Below are 24,516 nucleotides of genomic sequence, written 5' to 3' on the forward strand. Positions count from 1 at the left end.
GCCTGTAGGCGGGATGGGTAGGAGGAAACTCCAGCCACAACCCACTGTCCACCAATGGCATTAAAGAATCTGTAGAAGGGAAGAGCAGACATATATTCCAGCGGTGGGCAGATCCTAAGGAAAAGCTACTTATCTATAAAGTGCCTAAACCCATTGTAAGGGCTGCCATGAAGTAGAAAGAATCATATGTATTATTAGGGTTGTGAGATTTGTAAAAATAAAATGTAAAATAATCTATATACATATATTAATAAGAAAGTAAGTAAATGAATAACTGTGCACTTATTGGGGCATCTGATTAGTGAGGTGCATGCTGACTTGAGACACCATCTACCACCTATTAATAAACATGTAGGGGTGATAAGCATTTCAGCCTAAAGCATGGATAATGTACAAATATATCACACGGCCATACACATAATACGATCCAGTGTAAGGCTGTGCATGTTGTCACCAGTAGGGTTGCCTGTGTGACATGTGGCACATCAGATGGGACAGCTGACACACACACACACACACACACACACACACACACACACACACACACACACACATGGCTGAGCATTCAAATGTAGCAACATGGACAATTTATCGTTCCAATTCATGTCAGAACAATATAATGGCCTAACAGCTCACGTAATGTGTCCCCGGAATAACAATCAGCTGGTGGCAGGAGAATACTTGTTGCAATTTTTGGGGGGAGGGGTCCCTTAAAAAAAAAAACACACACCAACAACAGGTGCAGCAGAGATCTTGCCTTATCCAAAATCCCTTCCTAATTTACTCTATGATGTAATGCATTGTTCACCTTTGTACTAGCAGGTATGGATGAGCACAGGTGAGCTGCTCTGTACATCCTCATTGCAGCACTTTCTGTGACCAGATGCTTTCTGCAGTTATATAATCAGGTGGAGAGCCAATGAGCCGCTGTTCTGGTCATCAACATTCTTAAAATAGGTTTTCCGGGTAAGTGATCTAGAACCATCAGTGCTCTAATACATCTTAGTAGGAAAATCCAGCAAGCAGGTGCTTCAGCCTCAGGACATCTGTGTGCAGCTGGCTCGCTGCTTATCACTATGGATAACCATGGGTTACCCACTCATTCTGTTATCATACAGAAAAGCAATCATCTAAATGATATAGGCTCACTTTCAGAAGGAAGCCAGAGACCACTGCTACATAGCTACAATGTGACTGGCTTTAATACAGCGCACACGTGTCTATAATGTGTCACATGGTAAATATCTAGCAATAAACAATAAGACCTTTAACTCGACTGAGCTCTGTACAAAGTAACAGCCAGACCAAACAGAACACTGAAATCAATCTGTTTATTTTATTTCCAAAATAAATATTTCTTATTGACACACTTCAAAGGTCCAGCTCAATCTTCACGTCCATCTTACTCTGGTAGGGAGTCAGCAACGGAATCGCCTCCTCCTTCAGAAACCTCACCACCTGTAATAGAGAGTTATGTAATCAGGGTAACCGTGTGCGACGCAAAATACATTTGGTTTATCCAAACTGCAGTGAGCTTGATAATAAGAAGATTCCAATATCAGGGGCAGATTTATTAAGCTTGGTAAAGTGATAAAATGTCTGGTTTTTATCACCAGCCAATCAGCTCCTAACTGTGAAGTTACAGGCTTGGTTTGAAAAATGACAGGTAGGAGCTGATTGGCCGGTGATAAAAACCAGAAACGTAATATCTTCAGCGTAATACTGAGGGGTAATAAATCTACCCCTCAGTTTCCGAATGCAAAAAGCACCTTTAGTGCAAGTCACGTCTGTTCTATAGACCCATACACACTAGCTGATCTGTATACTGATATTGGCGGTGGCGGGGACCCGGCATCGGCAAGTGCATATACACTTGCATATGCCGGCGGGAGAGGAGCGATGGGGAGCAGGGACCATGCTGCAGCATGCCCGTCATTAAAGAAAACCATGAACAAGCAGGACAAAGGAAGAGGGGTCATTAATGCGTGCGAGCGTCGTTAACATCGCGTGTACACACTACACAAGATAGTAATAGGTATCGCTCAGATGTTATTTTGGTACTCATTTATGAAAATATATTTGCAACTTATCTTCCCCCTCCCCCCAAAACTCTCTTTTTGGGGGGCAACAACAAGTATTTAGTATCAGCGGGACTGCAGAGGTCTCCGATATCTGCTGCGAACCCTCCATTCCCCCTGCAGCCACAAGCCCCATAGATTTCTATAGGGGATGTGACCATGCCATCCCTCATAACCCTCCCCAGCAATGGCTGCTGCGCATGCGTGGGCAGCGAGACCACGCACGTGCAGAAGTCCTGGTACTGGAGCAAGCACATGCTCCTGGCCCTGCAGGTACCATGATACATATAGGTATCCTTCAATGAGATCTTGGGTGCCAACATCACACTCCGATCACATGCAAATGCAAAGATTGGTAAATGCCACCCTAGATTATTCACTATATCACTAAATGCATGGTAAACTAATCACTGTGGCATAATTTAGCTTATACAGCAATGATACATACAGTGCTAGAGTTTGAGATAGTCACACAAAGAAATGACATAGTGACATGTAACAGAAGGAGAAGATAGCCCTGTCTATATTGAGCTTACACTCTGTGAGGTGTGAAAAACAGCAAGCGTAGCTGGTAGTGAGGATGGTGAATGCAGCTGTTCTAATGCTGCAGCATTATCATCCTCCAATAACACAGCAACAATTGGAGATTGTCCAGTAGGGGCGACATCTCTACAATTAGCATCTTAGGGCTTCACCACCAATAGCCGGCGTGCTTCATCAGTGGGATTCCTATCTAACGAGGAAAACATTTCCACTTCCTGCAAGGTAGGATTTGTCCCATTACCTAAACCTTTGTTTAGAGAGGTAAGCGGCCCAGATTATTCAGAAACAGATTTTTTATGCTTTAAACCTAGTGGCCCCAAATTTAGAAATGTATCAACAGGAACACAGATTGACTTGAGTACAGGATGAGCTCTCCCCCTCAATCTCGATTGGATGTTGAGAGCTCATTCAGCCATTCTTTTACTTACAGAACTTTTTAAGGACTACCCAGCACAAAGGCCCCATTCATCTACAAGGTTGTGTAGCAAAGCGTATAAGAGTCACAATAGTGTGGGATAAATTAAATAGGTTATTTAGCCATTTCTCTCTCCGATCAGTGAACATTTCCAGTTTCTAAACGGATCCTTGACCTTGCTTTAGGAAAATGGCATACTCAATATATTCTTACAATGCAGGATATATATGATGATTCTCATTTTAAATCCCACCTTCAACTTTAGGAGCAATTGTCTATCTTTACAATATTTACATATCAGTCACGGGATTTCTTATAATATGGTAAACTCACAACTTTAACCTTCAACCCCCTCCTTTTATAATTGCTAGATTTTCTACTTTGTGTTCCAGAGGTGGCATTCCATCATCGGACAAAACACTTACTGTATGTCCTCCCTAGAGGAGAAGAAATAAGAATTTGTTGTGCATGCCACAAACTACCAATCCTTGGTACTTTGCCCTTGTGCAGTCCCGTCCTCTTCGCTCCGCCGCTGACTGACCTCTCACCTAATCACTTCCTCCCACTCCCTTGTCCAAGACTTCTCTCGCGCTGCCCCCTGCACTGGAACAACCTCCCGCCACCCATCAGGCTATCTGATTCCCTTACCTCCTTCAAGTGCTCCCTCAAAACCCACTTCTTCCGTTTAGCTTATCCCTCCTCCTCCTAACCTCTTTTGCTCCTCCTATCCTGCCTACCCTACCCCTCCATCTGTTCCCATCCATTCCTACTTATCCTATTGTTTTTTGTTCGTCCACCCACCTCCTTTTAGTCTGTTAACTCTTATGAGTAGGGCCCTCCTTCCTCATGTACTCACCCTACCTCTTTACCTCACCAGCGCCCCTGCCCTATTCTTCCCTTCCTCTACTTAATCTTCAGTCTCCTTGACAATTTCCACACCTACTTCAGAACTGATGCTGATTTTAGTTCTACCAGCTATACCCCTATTTATGCTGTATTTTATCAACACACCCTGTACGTTACCTTGTAATTAGTTTTTTTGTTTGCTATGTACGGTGCTGCGGACACTATGTGGCGCCTTATAAATAAACGTACTACTACTACGGGTCTGTAACAGAGGACGCAGTACAGCATCAGACTGTCTATACCAAGATTGGTGTTTTACATCAGCGGCAAAACCATTCCCGAAAAACATGCCATTTTGGCACATCTGAGGCTATTTTTCATTTGGCCCCAGTGTCTGTATGAAACATCTGCCATCATGCGCTTTGCATCTCAAGGGATACCCAGTAATGCCAAGCCAGCCTGGGTATAAAACATAGGGAGTAAATTATAAAGTGCAAAGGAATATGCTGGCACTTTATAAATACATGTAGAAACGATAAACGCACCCAGGGCCAAAGACAACAATAAGGTCACTTGATAGTAAAAGAATATCACAATGGAGACACTGAAAGTATCCCCTAAAGCCATAGTGTGCCGCGGTAGGTGTGGATGGTGGAGGGAAGGATAGGAGTCATTACACTCTGATGGATGCCAGGTAGGGCTACCAACTCATTCCTTTTAATCCGGGACACATTAATTACACAGGTTCTGTGGCAGTTTAAAATCAGGTGAAATGGAGTCTTGAGGTGTGGCAGTTTAAAACCAGGTGAAAGCCAGCCACAGAACCTGTGTAATTAATATGTGTCCCGGATTAAAGGGATGAGTTGGTCACCCTAATGCCAGGTTTAATGCAGAGGAGGAGCCAGTGGTCATGTGTGTTTCCCTAACAGAAAGAGTGGCTCATCCGTAAGGGCATTTTTTTCAATCCCGGGCATCACTGAAAGAACAACGCCCCTGTCCCCCACATTAACTTACTTGGGGGAGCTGGGCAGACGGCAGCGGTGGAGGCAGTCGGGTCGGGTGTGAAGCCGGGCAGTGGAGGTGCAGCCTGCACAGAGTGACCTATGACCAAATCACGCTGCGCAATGCCGCACACCAGGGTCAGGAACAGCCAGGCAGCATCTGAGCGGGTAAATCAGAAGCTGCCTGGCATTAGACTGCGCATGTGCAGTCTGATCCCCAAATCCTCCGATCCTGGGATTGAAATCCAAGACATTTTGGAGCCAAATCCTGGGATCCCCCCGATCCCGGGATTGGCCAACCTGCACCAAACAGAGCAGCTTCTTATGCTTGGATATGGTGTTTGCATTTTAAACTGATATATTGCAGATACCAACACCGGGCTGATTCAGCGAGCTTTGTGAGGCATGAAGGGAAAATTGCAGGTATGGTTGGCTGCCGGATCTGATGATCATTTTTTTTTTTTTAATGTCATTTTTCAGCTCCAACCACAAGACTTCTGCCCAAGGCCACAATTTAAAATGGTCTTGACTATAGCCATTATAAATCATGCCAAAAATAAAATATCATATACATAAATTAGTAAAACCCACCATCTACCTCTCTGCTGATTGTAAACATTTAAAAAGTTTCATAAAATCAGCAAAAAATTACACTCCGTATTTTCAAAGAAGTACCTTTCATCATATGGTTAGGAAAATAAAAGTGAAGACACTTTTTAAAAATGACATAAAATAATGCTCGGGGAAGTATAATAAATGTAACAACAGGTGTGAAAGGTAAAAGCAGGTCAAGGTGAGTATTTTCTAAAGGCCCCCATCCATTAGACCTGATTGTCCCAGCAGTTTCCCGGGAGGGATCACATGCGATTAGGCATTTTATGTGCGATTTATCACATGCCCCCGGGGAGCTGCAGGCCGAGGGAGCTGTTAGTATAACTGTGTTATTAAAATTAGTTTGAATACCTCCTGCAACTAACCTGTCAAACTTTCATCATTGACGTGACCAGGGAGTGGGGTATGGCAGCAGGGGAGGGTGCCCGCGACCAGAAAGCTGGACGGAAGGAGCAGGGAGGGGGCGCAGGGATTGGCTGAGAGAGGTCTCTGCCAATCAGTGGCTGCCTATTCATTTGTATGGGCTTTTTTTTTTTAAAGCGCTCCACTGCTCCCGGCGCTGCCCGGCAGCGTCTTCCCCTTGTTAGCTCCCTGCGTCACCCCCCCTGCTCCCTCCGCCAGGCTTTCTGGTAGCCAGTATCCCCTGCCCAGCTCAGGGCTGCACATAAGATTTAGCAAATCTTATGTGTAGCCCGTCCGACCTCCCGACTCTGACCTGATGCGCACAGGACAGCGCATCGGGTCGAAGGGGATGTCTACATGTGTGATTTGGGCCGATTTCACGGCCTGATTCATCCAAATCCAGTGAAATCATGCCAAAATCACATAGTGTATGGGGGCCTTTACTGGCACTACATGGCAGCCTACACAATCTATACAGAGGTGATTTCCTACAACTACCCTTATTACAGCATACGGCACAGGACACCATGGCCCTTATTCTGGTTGGTGCGGCCAGAGCCGCACACGGTGCTCCGGCCGCACAAACCAATCCCCGCCCACGAGACGGATCGCCACGGCCGTCCGTACACGGACGGCTGGCGATCCGCATAAAAATGGTGGGGCGTACGCCTCCACCATGGTGGGAGCTGCCCCCTGCATTCGATGGTCGTCGACCATCGAAGGCAGGGCCGCACGCCACAGCAGCTCCCGCAAGCTGAGACCACACGGACAATCGTCCGTGTGATAGCTTGTATGGGGGCTGAGAGCTGACATCCGGCGACGTCAGCTTTCCGCCCCCATCAGTGGCGTCATACCCTCATTACCATGCATACGCCCCGCGTTTGCATGGGAACGCCCATGAAACGCGGGGCGTATACATAGGGAAATGAGGGTATGAAGCCCCTCACGCCCCTATACGCCCCCTTTGCGGCGGACGAAATACGTCTGCGGCGAATGGGGCTGCACATGCGCAGATTGACCTCTGCGCATGTGCAGACTAAAAACATCGTCGGTACGGCCGCACGCGGGCCGTACCGCACGATGCAGAATAAGGGCCCATGTGAGATGTTCCACCACAGGTAGTAATTCCTATACTTGCTTACGTATTCCTGAATTATGTATCTTGATTCACTTATACTGTACTATACAAAGAACACAGAATTTGTGTTTTTGTTGCAGATAAATTCGCATAAAGATTCAGATTGAAACAAAAAAAACAACAACAACAAGTCTCATGGCGCAGCCCATGGTGTGCAAAATCAGATAGGTGTTTGTGGATATCTAGGTCTGGCATGTCCAAACTCCAGCTGTTGTGAAACTACACATCCCAGCATCCATTGCCATAGTTTTAGCATTCCCTAACAGCAAAGTGTGGCAGGGCCTGGTGGGACTTGTAGTTTTAAAACAGCTGGAGAGTTTGGACATGCCTGATCTAGGTAGTAGAAAATGACAAATGGCAAGAGGAACAAACACTCAATTATCTATTAAAAAGGGGGGTATATCGCCATCTATTGAATTCTTCCGTCTCCAACAGCATTGAAGGCCGTTTCGGACGAAAGATGGATTGTTGAATTCAGGGCTGTTTTTCAACAATCTGTGGCAATTTTAACCAATTCTCCCAGTGTCCGGAACATAGAATTCAGGCTATCAAGTTACAGTCGAGCTCCTACTAGTACCAAATAAACTGGTATCACATTGAAGATATGCTAGTCTCACCTGTTGAGGTGCGCGGCCAATAAAAGATTTAGGGTCAAGTAGTTGTTCCAGCTGAGAGTGTATGGGAGCAAAGTAAGGATCAGATCGGATTCTGTGGATCAGGTCATTGTCTCCGCCCTCCTGTTTCACTACAGAAGCAGCTTGCTGAGACAGCACTCGGATTCGTTCATGGCAATCCTAACGCAGAAGGGAGATTCATAGAAAAGGTCACATTATAATCTCACTCTCTCTGGGGTATATTTGCAGGTTCTAGAAACGGCGATGTTGCTAATAGTAGCCAATTAACTTCTTGTCATTTATCTAGCACCTATTAGGACATAATGGGGGAAATTTAATAAGATGGGAATTCTACTTCAAATGTGATTTTGCTATGGGCAACCAATCAGAATCTACTTCTTATTTATTTAGCACCCTCTAGAAGATAGTAGACAGGATCTGATTGGTTGTCCACAGCAACATCACATGAGAAGTAGAATTTACATCTTAGTAAATTCCCCCCAATAGCTATAATTTGATTGGTTGCTATAGGCAACACCTAAAACAAAATATTTTTTTTTTTCAATGCAACAAATCAAACATATTGCACAAGCTCCTCACAGTAAACTGCGCAGCATTAGAAACGTATCAAGTTAAATGGATTATATTTTTGTTAATATTGTCTTTATTTGTTCTAAGGTTATTTTGGTCACCATAAGCAGCTTGCCTACAATACTCTAGCCCACAGAAAGTAATGTAAAATCCTACAAAGCAGGAAGAAACAGGTAAGAAATGGTAAAGTGGATGATCTCATTCTGTGCGACTAACCTGCCTGTTCCCCCCATTCTTCACCATTGCCATAATCACGTTCTCGGTGGCCATGAAGGGGAGTTCCTGGCGGATTCGCCTTTCAATCACCTGTGCCAGAAAGCAGATGTTATCAGACCAACTTATTCCAAGTACTTCCATTCAGCATTGCAAGATACTGCACCTAACTATCTAGTGCACAGTAAGGGGCCACTATCACATAAATGCTTGATAAGTAGTCTGGTATCGAAAAACACTGCAGTCATTCGTAGTTGTCATTATTATGTAAAACATACAGCACCCTCATTGTTTTTCAGTTCATGACTGATAAAAAAAAGAAGCTTGCTACTTCATACTGTAGAAATAGAAGTTATTGTTATATACATTATTTGTACATACATACACATATATAAAAGATGGCACTCCAGAGGATTTTTCAAATGGTTATATTAAACACGAAAAGTATACGCCATCGTTCCGGGGGCTGGCACGCCCCTTTGTCAAGGCTGTGTACAAGGTGGAAAAGGTGATTCACCTTTTCCATCTTGTACACAGCCTTGACAAAGGGGCGTGCCAGCCCCCGGAACGATGGCGTATACTTTTCGTGTTTAATATAACCATTTGAAAAATCCTCTGGAGTGCCATCTATTTTCCATTGCTATCCATTAACGTTGAGGGGCACCCACACACACACATATATACACACACGTGTTTGTACAAGTACAGGTCCTCTAGTGCAATTTATCTCCTTAACCCCTTGAGTGCCAAGTGAATGTGTCAAGATAGGCGTAAAAAATCGCCAATCAAACATTTGAATTCATCGTGATGACCTGTAATGTTTACCTTATATAGGAAATATAATCTAATTTTATACATTTATTTGAATTTATATAACAAATGTGAGCGACGCTGGTATTTTTTAGCAGATATTTTGCGCATCGCTCAGAGATGTTGCACTCAAGGGTTAAGCACATATCTGCTCACTTTTATGTGTGTCAGTATAGTCATTGAATGCATATTGCTAAAAAAACAAAATCATACTACACGCACACCTGTTTCACGCTGATTCTACACAACCTGGAATATTTTACCTTTGGATAAACCACAAGCCCTTCAGATATATTCTGCAAAGTGCTGAGGACAATGTCCGCTGTCAGAAAGGCTTCGGCCAGAGAAATTCGCCTGTAGGGACCAGAAACACATATCTAGTAGACATGATGATGACACAGGCCCATAACACAGTGCAAGGGACAGTTCTAGCTATAACAGTTTACTGGATGACTCCGCCAAGGCCACCCGTATTTGTTTGTGAAATAAGAACAGTTGCACCAGCAGCTATTCGCTATGTATGCACAGTGTATAGGATGCATTGTTTGGTTATATGTACATTACAAGCTTTTCTTTTAAAAAGGCCGGTTATGGGGGCCATTCCCTCTTTGGTCTCTGGAGATGCTGGTACCTGTTGGCGCTGTCATCCAGGGTGCGTTCAAACCACTGCACTGAAGCGGTCTGTAGCGGGTTCATAATAAGCGTCATGAGATGGCGAGCCAGGCTGCAGCAACGCTCAGAGCGCATGGGGTTTCTCTTGTAGGGCATCGCACTAGATCCTGCAAGAGGAGCGGAGATTATTACTACAAACGTGTACTGGATTTCACATGGACACTAGTCTTATGGTATGTAACCAGCACTCAGTTGTAAGACTTTAAGATTCTTTAAACAGCCATTAAAGTCAAAGGATGCAAAAAAGCCATTACTGAAGGGGTTAAAGATAAGCTCCACTTAACAGAACAGAACACAGCCCAAAATAGGAGAAAGACAACCTAGAAGAAGCTTAGAAGCGAAGCTTCCCTCGGTATGGAAACAACTTACACTGTACAGAACTGACCGTGTCACAAGTTGATCCTCTGGCCAGCAACACAGATTCATCACATGAAAACCCAGACCAAGCGTCTAGGCTTACTTATTAGGTCCATATGGACTCCTAGGACCCAATAACTGCTTAAGCTAGCCTACGCGGATATAGCCGACTGTCCTAGCCTAGGTAACTAAGCTATACATAACACACACCCTACTCTATGGAGAGAGAAAGAGAGAGAGAGAGACAGAAAGAGAGAAAAAGAGAGAGAGACAGAAAGAGAGAGAGAGAGACAGAAAGAGAGAAAGAGAGAGACAGAAAGAAAGAGAGAGCGAGAAAAAGAGAGAGCGAGAGAGCAAGAGAAAGAGAGCGAGAGAGAGAAAAAGAGAGAGAGAGAAAAAGAGAGAGCGAGAGAAAGAGAGAGCGAGAGAGCAAGAGAAAGAGCGAGAGAGAGAAAAAAGAGCGAGAGAAAGAGAGAGCGAGAGAGAGAAAAAGAGAGAGCGAGAGAAAGAGAGAGCGAGAGAAAGAGAGAGCGAGAGAGAGAGAGAGCGAGAGAAAGAGAGAGCGAGAGAAAGAGAGCGAGAGAAAGAGAGAGAGCAGGAGCGAGAGAAAGAGAGCGAGAGAAAGAGAGCGAGAGCGAGAAAGAGAGAGCGAGAGAGAAAGAGAGAGCGAGAGAGAAAGAGAGAGCGAGAGACCAAGAGAGAGCGAGAGAGCAAGAGAGAGCGAGATAGAAAGCGAGAGAGAAAGAGAGAGCGAGAGAAAGAGAGAGCGAGCACAAGAGAGCGCGAGAGAGAGCGAGCAAGAGAGAGCACAAGAGAGCGAGAGAGAGCGCAAGAGAGCGCAAGAGAGCGAGAGAGCGAAAGAGAGCGAGAGAAAGAGAGAGAGAGATATAGAAAGAAAGAGAGATAGAGAAAGAGAGAGAGCGAGAGCGAAAGAGAGAGAGAGCGAGAAAGAGAGAGCAAGAGAAAGAGAGAGAGAGCGAGAAAGAGAGAGCGAGAGAAAGAGAGAGCGAGAGAAAGAGAGAGCGAGAGAGAAAAAGAGAGAGCGAGAGAAAGAGAGAGCGAGAGAAAGAGCGAGAGAAAGAGAGAGAGCAGGAGCGAGAGAAAGAGAGAGCGAGAGAAAGAGAGAGAGCGAGAGAGAAAGAGAGAGCGAGAGAGAAAGAAAGAGAGAGCGAGATAGAAAGCGAGAGAGAAAGCGAGAGAGAGAAAGAGAGAGAGAAAGAGAGAGAGAGAGAACGAGAGAGAGAGAACGAGAGAGCGAGAGAGAGCGAGCACGAGAGAGAGCGAGCACGAGAGAGCGAGAGAGAGCGAAAGAGAGCGAGAGCGAGAGAGCGAGAGAGATTCTTTGTAAAGCGCTGTGGAATATGTGTGCGCTACATAAATAACGTAGTAAGTAAAAAGAATAAAAAAATCGGTACTTATGTAGTATCTGGGCGTCCGATTTAGAAATCGGATCGCATCGCATGCGACCAAATCGTATGCGATGCGATGGTCAAGATTTTTCCATAGGATTCAATGTTAAAATGGTCTGAGTCCATTTTAACATAGAATTCAATGGGAAAAAGGGGTCCTTTTCCTTTCCCCACTATCCAAGTGGGCATGGAGTTGGATATAAACCTGTGGCGAGCGTAGCGAGCCACCGAGCCCGAAGCGTGGCGAGCCCCGCGAGGGGACACAGAATACTTTTTAAGAAATATGCGTTCGCTCGCCACGCTTCGGGCTCGGTGGCTCGCTGCGCTCGCCACGCTATATAAAATCAACTCTATGCCCACTTGGATAGTGGGGAAATGAACAGGACCTTCTTAACATTGAATCCTATGCAAAATCGCATCGAATCGCATCGCATCTGATTGTATGCCTTAAGGTAAGGCATACAATCACAAAATCGGCAGCCCAGATACTACATAAGTACCAAAAAATCTATATACTTTTTTTTTTTTTTTTTTTTTTATGATGACCATTTGTTTTCACTTATTGTTTTTGGAATAGTGTGGACTTACCAATTTGGTCTTTTTCAAATGGCTCCTCGAGCTCTTTTAAATTGGCCAGCAAACGAATATCTGTACAAATCTAGATAGAAGAAAGATTTTATTTTAAATGGACATTTGTCAACATTATTCTTTCCTCAATCTTGCTCCTGGAATAGGATGACGCATGCCATTGCACTTCCAGGTGACTAAGAACACTTTTATCCGATTTATGGAGTTTCCGACTGTTGCAATCTATTCCGAAAGTCAGTAAACCGGACCCAATATTGAATATGTCGAATGTCAATTAGAGTCAATTAGACCTAATCTTGTCGGAAACAGAGGATATTTCCTGTAAACATCATTTGGGATCGAATATCCCCCTAAAGCTGTTTACCTTAAACACAGGTTCATCTAATAACAAAAAAATCTGAAAATGAAAATTACAAAAAAACAAAAAACGGATCACAACCGGAACAGCGAAAATATTGGGGGTATTCATTTTGACGGTCGCACTAACCATTTCCACATCTCTGGAAAAACCCAGCGAGGTGGAAACATCGAGTGCAGGGGGGGGGGGGGGTGTCAGTTGAACACTGACCCGCGAGCTGTGATGGCGAGCTATCAGCACTGCTCGCCATCACAGCCTACCAAAGGCATTGAATACACCCCACTGAGTTCATAATGACTTTCATTTCTCAAGTGGATCCTCTGTGCAACCACTGGATGGGGGCATCCTGCAGTGCTGATCAAGCAGCAGTAATCAGCAGCACAGCTTATACAGCGAAACGCGTCAGTGAAAGAGACCCAGGACACCCACAGCCAACCTGCAGATACAATTCAAAACACTGTGACCGGACCAGCCTTCGAGAATTCTATCCCACCAGCCTGTAATTTGGGACATAACCATCCATTACCAGGTAGAGCACCAACCAACATCCGGCGCTCCCTGGTCCTTTACAACACAACCCCAGGTAGAGCACCTATCAACAACAAGGAGCTCCCTGGACTGGAGATCACCTTTCTCCTAACAAAGCCATTATTGGGACATCAATACAGAGGCACTCTAGGAACGGACTCAGGACTGTGCAGCATATTGTGGGTGACTATACCATCTCACACATAACGCATTGTGGTATCAATGTTTTTATGGGATATGTAATCCTTTTAATTGTATATTTCATATTATTAAATATTCGTATATTTTTTACCAATACCTGTTGCATGTTTTAGTTAAGCGTGGTTTCACCCTTCCCTTTTTCTGTTATCAGCAGCACGGCAGACACTGGGGGAGGGGGCAGGGAGGCAGAGGGATGGAGTACCTCTATAAATAGCAGCTTGCCGAAATGATCGGGACAGAGAGAGGGGGGGGGTATTTAGTTATGGCTACATTGGGTAAGGGGGAAGGGTGTGGCCGCCGGGTGGCGGTGTTTGATCAGCAGTGATTGCAAAACACTGGGGGCAGAGCCGTGTATGCAGGAGGCCTGGCAGGTCCCTCTGCTTCATCAGATGTAGGAGTTTCAGATGCATCCAGATCAGGGAACGATTAGCCTGGCTTGGGTTGCATCTGATGTGACCAGGTCAGGAAAGTGATTACATTGAAATGGCTTAAAATTTGCAGGTTCAATCTGTGATCAACCGAGTTCACAAAACTCACACACCGTTACACATACCTTGATACCTTAGTTCGAACACATAATATTTGCAACTTGTAGTTTTAGTTGGGAGATATATTGTACATACACAAGTGCATGCTTGAGCTAACTTCTGTACACCATGCCAAAGATAACAAGAGACACTGCATTGTCTCACAGCAGGGAAGTATGCTAAATAAATAAAGCAAAGGACGCAAAATTGAGAAATGGAATGTAGCAGGAAAAACCCAGTCCTGCAATTTACTCAGAAATAAATATTTTGGAGATAGGAATCGCTGCAAACAAAAAAACATTCCTCTGCATTTAGGTCAGGGACAGGCAACCGAAAGACTGGACAATCTAAGGAGAGACATTCGCTCATCTGCCACTTTAGGTGATCTATGGCTAAAGGGAGACAACGCGAAAAAGGTAAAAGCAATATTATCCACCTCATCAGCGAGAGCCTGAAGGAATACACACTTATTATTTGAAAGTAGAAGTAAGACACCCTAATGCATAATTATACAAATAAAAACCTTCCTGAAAATAAAATAAAAGTCAATACAGCGAATATTCACCAATTATAGGAAATAAGGGGGGATGAGCGCTAATTAAGAAAGAATAGATAATGAGAAAAGGAAAGGAAAATAAGTGAGAAAAACATCTGAAAATAAAAGCGGGTTAGTTGTAATGCTTACAGCTCTTCTGAGCCGGTGTGAAAGTCCGTGGAGTGTGCCGTACTAGCTTTCCCTACCTCTAGTGCTGTGACCGAGTGTGGCGGGTTGGGAGATCAGCGTGCTGCGGCCGGTGGAGACGCCACACGTCCTTTCTCTTCTCCCATCAGCACGAACGGTGCACCTGATGCAGCGGGTGCCGCTTGGGCCCCGATGAAATGGAGCTTGCTTCCAGAGGTAGGGAGCACACTGGGGGGACCACGAGACAGCCTCTTCTACGCGTTTCGTGCTTTCAAGCACTTTTTCAAGAATGGCATTTTTTGTGTTCCATTGCGTTTTTTTTTTGTAAAGACTTTCAAAAAAAACTTTATTAATTAAAACGGATGTTGACATAAAAAATGGTGGGAACCTCATGTTACTTCTTTGACAAAGGGGTTTTAAGATAAAATATGGACAAATGTCCTAAAAAAAGGATACAAGGTGTTTTTTTTTTACAAAAATAGTAAAAGAGAAAGAAAAAGAAGAAAAGGTATTATTTGTAGAATGGATATTTTATAAAAATGCATTTAACTCAAAATCAATGTTCATGCCTTTGGGTAATAAAGTATTTAACTCATAAATCAATTTGGTTTCTGTCTGTTTGAGTGATTTAATGAAGTCTCCTCCTCTCCAGTGCTGGTTGACTTTTTTTATTGCCATAAACTGTAAGCCTGATGGATCTTTGTTATGGATCTGTAGAAATTGATTTGACACATTGTGGGTTATGAGACCTCTCGATGTTATAGATGTGCTCGGAGAGTCTGATTTTTAGTTGTCTTTTAGTTTGTCCGATATATTGTAAGCCACACGGGCAGCATAGAAGATAGATGACTCCCTCGGTTTCACATGAAATATGATCTTTTGGTACTTGTTTCCTAGAACGGCCACAATCGCGGGCATCGTGTACCTTAAAGTTAAGGTACACGATGCCCGCGATGAACCCGATTTCCTTTGAAATCAGGTCCATTTTGCCGGCAAAGGCAAAATCGGGGGCATTGCGTCGGTCGGGGCCATTAACATGGCCCCCGACGCGATGGCCGCGATTTTGCCATAGGCTTCAATGTTCAATTTTGCCATAGGCTTCAATGTTCAATGCGCGTCCTCCGACCTTTTCATACCCCTACTATCCACGTCAGCGTGGAGTTGAGAATATAAAGTGCAGCGAGCCCCGCGAGGGGACGCGTATACCTGTGAAGTTATACACGTCCGCTCGCCACGCTTTATATTCTCAACTCCACGCCGACGTGGATAGTAGGGGTATGAAAAGGTCGGAGGAAGCGCACCGCCACCGCTCGCCACGCTTCGGGTTGGCATCAATCGTGGGGTGGCGTTGAGGGGGTAAAATTGGGGGTCTGGGGAATATTTTACATTGAATACAATGTAAAATAGGGTCCCAGGGACCCTATTCACATTTGATTCAATGTAAAAATCGGGTCGATCGCATCGCATGCGATCGACGCGATTTTTCCGACACGACCACCCCGATGCAAATCGGTGTGGCCATGCTAGGAAACAAGTACCGATCTTTTATATTGTATTCTTTTTTTGTAATATTAGATGAGAATCTGGTAATGGGTTTTGTTGAAGTGACATTTATGTTTTTACATGCTTTGCAGTTTAGACAGTGGTGGAATCCTTTAGTTTGTTTTTTATTTTTTTGTTGTATGTTTGGTTTGATGAAACTTAATACTAGTTCCTGACGCAGGTTTCTGGCCTTTTTGTATATTATTCTTGGTCTGTCTGCTAATAGTGGTTTTACATCATCGTCCAATTGTAATATATGCCAGTTCTTCTTCAGTATGTTTTCAAATATTTGGTGTTCGCTATTGAATTGAGTTATGAAGGTGATGTTGTTGTTAGTCTTGGGTTTTTTCGCTTGATACTTTATGGTGTCTTGACGGTTCAGGTTTTTCACAGTCTCTAGTTGGTCACGTAGTGTGGTTTCTTTATACCCTTTTTGTATGAAATTCTGTGTGAGTTCTTCTGTTTGCTCGAAAAAGGTGTTTTGGTCTGTGCAATTTCTGCGAAATCTTCTGTCTTCACTAGGGCAGGCATTGGGTCGACAGTCAAAAGGTCGACATGGGTTTTTCTTCGAATGTTGACACAGTTGACATGGACAATGCATTCCCTCGCTTCGAATTCAGTGACTCGATACACTTGGCGCACTATTATATTGTCCCTTCACGCCTTAATGGATGGTAGGGCATGGAACACCACGTGTCGGCACATGTCGGTTAAAAAAAAACGTGGAAAACCCATGTCCCCGTTTTGACTTTCGACTTTCCCAATGTCAATCTGATTGTGTCGACCTTAAGCCATGTTGACCTTTTTCATGTGTCAAACTCAGTACTGTCGACCTTCAGTGGTCGACTTAATGCATGTAGACCTTTTGATTGTCAACCTAGTGACCATATACCAGTCCTGCTGGGTGTCAGATTAACGGTCTGTTGGACCAACAGGCATTTTGTAGGACTGTGTATGCCCAGCACGAGCTCAATAACGTTACCATGTGCATGGGAGGAATTCATCTGTAAATTCTGCCCACAAACTCGGCATCCAAGGTTTTCTACTAATGTACAATTAAAACGATCAAACGTCTATTGAATACATTTCTTTTAGCCATTGGGATCGAACAGAGAACTATGAGACCTTGATAAATATGATTGTATGTCAGGGCAAAACAAGCAATAGAAATAGACTTTGGAGGGTGGGAGGGGGAGAGAGAGTCCTTTTGTGTTGTCAAAAACATCACATCCTTGGCAATTGCAGCTGCTGGATTTCAATATCATCATATACAAATAACATGTTGGGGGTGCAAGGATGCGTCGATCTTCTGGAGGCTGAATCCATTTAACAGGCCACATACAAAAATGGCTCATATGGGACAACTTCTGAGCAGGTTTGACTACATTTAGGTATCAATGATAAAGAAACCTTAGAAAATTGCCAGCTTTGGAACTTAAGGTGTTCTCTTATACTTAAGGAAATATTGCACAAAAAGGAACTAAACCCCAGATCGGGTGACTAGCACGCAATAGTAATTAAAGGTCAGATTCCAGAGCGCGATTTGACATTTTCCTTATTTACTATACAAATGGCAGAACATCTTTCACGCCAAAAAAATCATAGAAAATATATGTAATACAAAAACAATAAGTGTTATGTTCTAGTGGGGTGAGACCAACTTAGAGTAATGAGGAGTGATCACCCCATTTGCTACATGTAAGGGACAGATTGCAAAAAGGTTGTTTCTTAAGCAGCGACCTTCCCCATTAAGATCCGGATGGCCAAAGAGTCATTGTGTGATATGGATACATAAAATGTCAGGAGATGTATAAAATTTCGGTACTTGTGAGTTATCTGGGCTGCCGATTTTTTTATTGTATGCCTTAAGTTAAGGCATACAATCAGATGCGATGCGATATCGCATCGCATCGCATGCGATCATCGGATGCGATGACTTGATTTTTCCATAGGAATCAATGTTAAAATGGACTGAGTCCATTTTAACATGGAATTCAATGGGAAAAAGGGGTCCTTTTCATACCCCTACTATCCAAGTGGGCATGGAGTTGGATATAAACCTGTGGCGAGCGTAGCGAGCCACCGAGCCCGAAGCGTGGCGAGCGAAGCGAGCCCCGCGAGGGGACGGTATTCTGTGTCCGCTCGCCACGCTTCGGGCTCGGTGGCTCGCCACAGGTTTATATCCAACTCCATGCCCACTTGGATAGTAGGGGTATGAAAAGGACCCCTTTTTCCCATTGAATTCCATGTTAAAATGGACTCAGTCCATTTTAACATTGATTCCTATGGAAAAATCGGGTCATCGCATCGCATCGCATCCGATGGTCGCATGCGATGCGATGCGATGTGCCCGATCCGACCCGATTTAGAAATCGGCAGCCCGGATAACTCACAAGTACCAAAATGTCAATTTAAAATTTGATATCTATGTGGTCATCTAGCAAATCCTGCAGACGTTGCAATCAAAAATGCAGAGTAAGCAGATATAGTACACATACTATTGCTGTAATAAGTGACAGAGCAGATACACATGAATTAATCATGTTCTACTCGGCCATTCTTCTGCCAGCAGTAATATAGCCACAGTACAGTACCTGCCGGCCCAAGGGTTCCACAACACAAACGTTTGCTCACTGTTTACATCATATGGCATATCACCTTTGAAAAGCGTTAAGAAAATTGTGATTCCTGTCGCTCAAGGGGGGTCGGATGGACATACGCTGCAGTAGTGTATGGCCACCTTTAGACACATTAAAAAATACCATCATGAATATTGTGTGGGGTTTAACACGGAGCTATTGCACAAAACTGCTTTAAGAGCCCTGCCCACAATTACCAGCAATTAAAACACACCACCTGTATATTTGGTGCTTGCATGGGCGACATTGGAGCTGATCACACAACTCAGGCATTTGTAGTACAAATTTAAAGGGTGGGATGTACCAAGCCTTGAATAGTGATAAAACGTGGAGTGATAAACCGCCAACCAATCAGCTCCTGTAATTTTTAAAACCCAGCCTGTAACATGATAGCAAGGAGCGGATTGGTTGATACTTTATCACTCTCTATTTGATCTTTTTCAAGCTTAGTACATCTGGCCCAATGTGAGAACACGCAGTAGTTACTTGATGCAAAAACATCAAGCTTTGTTTTAGTGTCTAATATACAGAGATTGGTACCTACCTTGTGCACTGTGGCCCCTAAACTGGCCAAGACAGACAATACTTCTACATCCACTTTGCGACTATAGGTTTGTCCAGTCACTATGTAGGCCCTGGAATAACAAACAAGCCTGTCATACTCCAGACCAAGGGTTACTCATGGCCCCATATGTATGTTTTCACTATAAGATAAACCTTTCATTTAACACACTGAAATAACCGATCTCAGAGAAATTATTCAATGCTGGCCAGAGATTTCGTAAGGCCCCCATACATTAGTCCGACTTGTCCTAGGGACAAGTCGGACCTGATTTCCCCTGCAGCTCCCCGGGAGGGGGACACACGATTAGGCACTTGATGTGCCAAGGTTTGCATATGATAAATCGCATGGATTTATCATATGCAGTCCCCGGCGAGCTGCAGGAGGAGGGAGTCGTGCAAGGGACGGCAGCGGGATGCCAGCTAATTGAGAGCCGAGCAGGGAGAGGCTACATAGGGACCCGGGCAGGAGGAAGCTGTGTTGCGGTGGGGTGACAGCGGGAGGAGAGCAGGGAGAACTTGATGACATGACGCTGGCTGCCGGGCAGCGCCAGGAGGAACAGATAACTTGGAAAAAAAAAAACGCCCATAGAGATGACTAGCAAGCCATTGATTGGCTGAGAGCTCTCTCAGCCAATCGCTGATTGGCTGAGAGGTCTCAGCCAATCAATGGCTTGCTAGTCATCTCTATGGGCGTTTTTTTTAAGTTATCTGTTTCTCCCGGCTCCCGCCGCTGCGGCGCTGCCCGGCAGCCAGCGTCATGTCATCAAGTTCTCCCTGCTCGCCTCCCGCTGTCACCCCACCGCAACACAGCTTCCTCCAGCCCGGCGCCATATGCAGCCTCCCCCTGCTTGGCTCTCTATAGCCGGCATCCCCCGCCCGCTGCTGTCCCCCTGCACGGCTCCCTGGCTGGGCTGCACATAAGATTTGGCAAATCTTATGTGCAGCCCGTCCGACCTCCCGACCCCGATGCGCACGGGACCGCGCATCGGATCGGAGGGGATGTCTACAAGTGTGATTTGGCCGATTTCACAGCCCGATTCATCCGAATCGGGTGAAATCGTTCCCATATCGCATAGTGTATGGGGGCCTTTACTGTTCCTAAGAATCTGACAGAACTCATACATTGGGGCAGATGTATTAAGCCTTAACAAGAGATAAATGCAAGGGTGATAAAGAGAGCTAAACGTCCAGCCAATCACCTGCTAACTGCCATGTTACAGGCTGTGTTTGAAAAAAGTCAGTAAGGAACTGATTGGCTGGACGTTTATCTCTCCTTATCACCCTTGCAGTTATCTCTTGTTAAGGCTTAATACATCTTCCTCATTGTGCAATCCGTATGCAGTTAAAAAATGGATCCTGAACTGATTTAGGGAACAAATTCAACATCAGATTGTAAACAGTTTTCAAACACAAGTACCTGTTGCTATTCCAAGGCAGAGCAATGTCAGCAAATAATGGCCCCTATTCTGGTTCACTCGCAAAGGCAAATTCCTTCTCAAATGGACAAAGCTATGTGCACTGCAGGTGGGGCAGATGTAACTTGTGCAGAGAGAATTACATTTTGTTTCTGTGCAGGTAAAAGACTCACTGCTTTATTTTTACACTGCAATAAACTGTAGATCTCACTTTGAAATAAACCCCCACCCAAATCGAATTCTCTCTGCACGTTACATCTGACCGTCGGAATCCCGACTGTTGGGCAGTCATCTGGCACCCTTTTTTCTAAAGAGAAATACCAATAGTGACCACTAGAGGCCACTTGACAGACCAAATTACTCCTTAACAAAAAGTAAAAGCAAAATTATCTGTGTCAAGTTTAAATAATATAACTATATATAATATCATAATTTACCTTTTAAATCCTGCCATAGTGGTCACCAGTCTGTCTAATTCTTCCACCTATAAAAGGAAACACATACTGAATTCCTGGCACTTTGTGAGTATATATTCTGTGAATATGGAAAATAAATTAAATTCAAATTTAACTACAGCAACCATAACACAATTGCCAGAAATATGTGTAAGTAATCCCCTAAATATGTAAAACATTAAAGCTTTGATGGAAGGCTTCACAATGGAAATCTGAATGAAACTGTATACCCTTACATGCTCCCAGGCCATCTAATAAAAGGACCTAAAATCAGAACCAAGCATTCACATAAAGTAGTCTTGGTGGCTAAACCACGGTCACATCTTCATACCAATCCCAAGGATTTATATCTGCCTTTTATTCGTTCTTCTCCAATGTTGACAGCGGTTTCAATTAATTAATCAGTTAAAAGCTAAATGACTGCTGGGAAATAGGTTCTCGGGATCATGGCACCTTCTCATGGTCACCATCAAAAAGCTGCAGGAAGCTGGCCTGGGTTCCAGTTGTACCCTTCACCCCTCGATATCGCAAGTCATTCCTGGCTCGTTCCAAACTGCGTAGGTCCATGCATAGGTCTTGCAGCCACAGGCAACTACGTTTCCCCACTGTGGTCAGCTGGGCTGGTCTGCAAAGAAACATTTGTAATCACTCCCAATGGTCACTGCATTAAGCATGATCTTAGCGGCAACCACAGACTTCCAATACATTAAGTACATCATGTTTTGTTGGCCTCAAAAGCAGCAATATCCCTGATACATATAGCCCCCATATCACAGTGCAGTGCAAGGGGATGATCAGATGGGTATGGATCATTGGATAGACAGCAACTAGGTCAACAAGCATTAGGCCAACACCACTAGGTCGACAAGGTCATTAGGTCGAAATGGGGCTTTTCACTTTTGTTGTCCCGAATGTTGACACAGTCGACATGGACACTGAAACATAGCATCACGTCCCCCCCCCCCCCCCAAAAAAAGAGGAAAAACCCCATGTCAACCTAGTGACCATATCCCGATCAGACTATACCTTAAAAAACAGATGAAAAAGGGAAAATGCAGTTACATATTAACACATTGCATATGCTGCACTTAACGTTGGTCAACTGAGGGGGGGGGGGGGGGGGGGGGGTGGTGTTAAGTTCTTTTAAATGATCATAATTAGCGGCCGGGGAGATTTATTAACAGCCGCCTAGGCGGTAAATCTCAATAAAAGCGAGATCTCGCATTTGCGCAGAGCGCCGGTTGGGTAGGGGGGGGGAGTGTGTGTGAGAATAGAGTTTTTATTAAATTGTGCATGTGCAGCGATATCTGGGGCGCCGATAAGAAGGAGAGCTGTTAACGCTGGGCATAACAGCTCTCTATCGGCAGAGAGGGGGTTAATAAATTTGGCCATAACGGATGTCCACTTCTCCACGTTATGCAGGAGAAACGGGACCCGTTTTTTTTTTTTTTAAACGTTAGGGGTAGATAAATACATCTGCCCCAGTGAAACTGCGTTAGTCGAAACATGACTAAAACATGACAATGGCCGCAATTGAATATGACTGAATTGGATACACACCAAAGAGTAAAATTGAGGTTCTTAACATCACCCAAAAATATGGGCCCAACTACCATGGACAGCAGCCCTCATCAGATGGGTCCCTAACATTTAGAAGGTTCAAGTCCAGAGCACAGGAACCCCCCCTCCCCCTTTGTTAACACAACCCAATCATCCCAAGGCATCACACTAGTGCAGTGGTTCCCAAACTGTGTGCCGTGGCACCCTGGGGTGCCTTGGAGGACTTGCGGAGGTGCCCTGAATTGTTGATCCATGGCTCATTAAAAAAAAAAAAAATGATGACCAATGTAATATGCAAATTGTGGACAAACAGAAGTGAATCCTGTCCCCATCACATAACTGACGCTAGGGGTGTCGTGATTGAAAAAAGTTTGGGAACCACTGCACTAGTGGGAAGTAGCAGTTTAAGAGTTGAAAATGTTATATTGAAAAGTAGCATCTCAGTACAAAAAGTGTTACATAGGTGAGAAGTAGTAATAAGGGTGTAAAAAGTGTTACATTAGTGAAAAGAATCAAGTCAAACACCCACTAATGGACTATGTTGTAATCTTTGGACTTTCGGTCCAAGCAACCAATTTATAAATTTGTCTAATTAAAACTAAGCTGGGTTGCCAAATAGCAATTGCTTAGCACTTAAGCCAAGTGACATGAATTGCACAGGAGTTGTCAGTATTCGTATTTTTCTTTAAAAGCATTAGTAGAAGATTTCCGATCATCGGCTGTATTGGTGGTTTTAAAACAGCAATAGCATGGTTTAGCACAGGAGTAGGCAACCTACTGTATGGCTCTCCAGCTGCTGTAAAACTATACATATATTTGGTGTTAGGACACGCTTAGACTGTGGCAGAGCATATTGGGATGTATACCATATATACTCGAGTATAAGCCTACTTTTTCAGAACATTTTTTATGCTGAAAAAGCCCCCCCTCGGCTTATACTCGAGTGAGGGTCCCACTTGAGTCAATAAGTTTTCCCAGTTTTTTTGGTGTAAAATTAGGTGCCTCGGCTTATATTCGGGTCGACTTATACTCGAGTATATATGGTACTTTCACAGCAGCTGGAATGCAATAGGTTTCCTATCCCTGGTTTAAATCCATTGCCATTTTAAAACAGTCAATCAAATAAGACGATGGTCAGTAGCTTTGATAAACTGCACCTTACTAAATCTACCCATTACCGTTTATTTGGTCTTTCATTCACAGAAAGTATGACAATTTCCACAAATATTATATATAGACGGGTATGGATCATTGGATAGACAGCAACTAGATCGACAAACAGAAGGTCAATACCACTAGGTAAACATGCATGAAGGTTGACATGACTGAAAGTTAACACAAGCATTAGGTCGACATGGGGAAGGTTGACAGTCAAAAGGTCAACATGGGGTTTTAAACTTTTTTTTTACCCAAATCTCGACATGGACACTAAAAAAAGTGCACTGCGTCCCCTCGCATGGCTCGCTTGCCATGCTTAGGGCACGGTGCCTCACTATGCTCAGCACACTATTTTATTCTACCACCATGCCCTAGTGGATGGTAAGGCATGAAATGAAATACAGCCTGTTGGCACATGTCAGCTCAAAAGTGAAAAACCCCATGTCGAACTTCCCCAAGTCAACCTAATGCATGTCGGGCCTCCGGTCGCGTCGGGCCTCCGGTCAGGTCGGGCCTCCGGTCAGGTCGGGCCTCCGGTCAGGTCGGGCCTCCGGTCAGGTCGGGCCTCCGGTCAGGTCGGGCCTCCGGTCAGGTCGGG

General features: G+C 44.3%; 1 protein-coding gene across 1 annotated transcript in view; it reads right to left on the reverse strand.

Annotated features, from left to right (window-relative positions):
- Positions 1–1,312: 1,312 nt before the first annotated feature.
- Positions 1,313–24,516, reverse strand: part of ADSL (adenylosuccinate lyase) — a 28,234-nt gene continuing 5,030 nt past the window's right edge. The window contains exons 5-13 of the mRNA XM_083156118.1: positions 21,654–21,825; positions 21,183–21,229; positions 19,311–19,401; positions 12,290–12,359; positions 9,895–10,042; positions 9,527–9,617; positions 8,457–8,546; positions 7,653–7,829; positions 1,313–1,458 (exon numbers count right to left, since the gene is read on the reverse strand). Of these exons, the coding sequence (XP_083012244.1) occupies positions 1,372–1,458; positions 7,653–7,829; positions 8,457–8,546; positions 9,527–9,617; positions 9,895–10,042; positions 12,290–12,359; positions 19,311–19,401; positions 21,183–21,229; positions 21,654–21,825 (973 nt within the window). The 3' untranslated portion in view covers positions 1,313–1,371. The remainder of the gene's footprint in view (positions 1,459–7,652; positions 7,830–8,456; positions 8,547–9,526; positions 9,618–9,894; positions 10,043–12,289; positions 12,360–19,310; positions 19,402–21,182; positions 21,230–21,653; positions 21,826–24,516) is intronic.

This window comes from Crinia signifera, chromosome 8 (assembly GCF_055691185.1).
Source record: "Crinia signifera chromosome 8, ASM5569118v1, whole genome shotgun sequence".
NCBI classification, from domain to species: domain Eukaryota; kingdom Metazoa; phylum Chordata; class Amphibia; order Anura; family Myobatrachidae; genus Crinia; species Crinia signifera.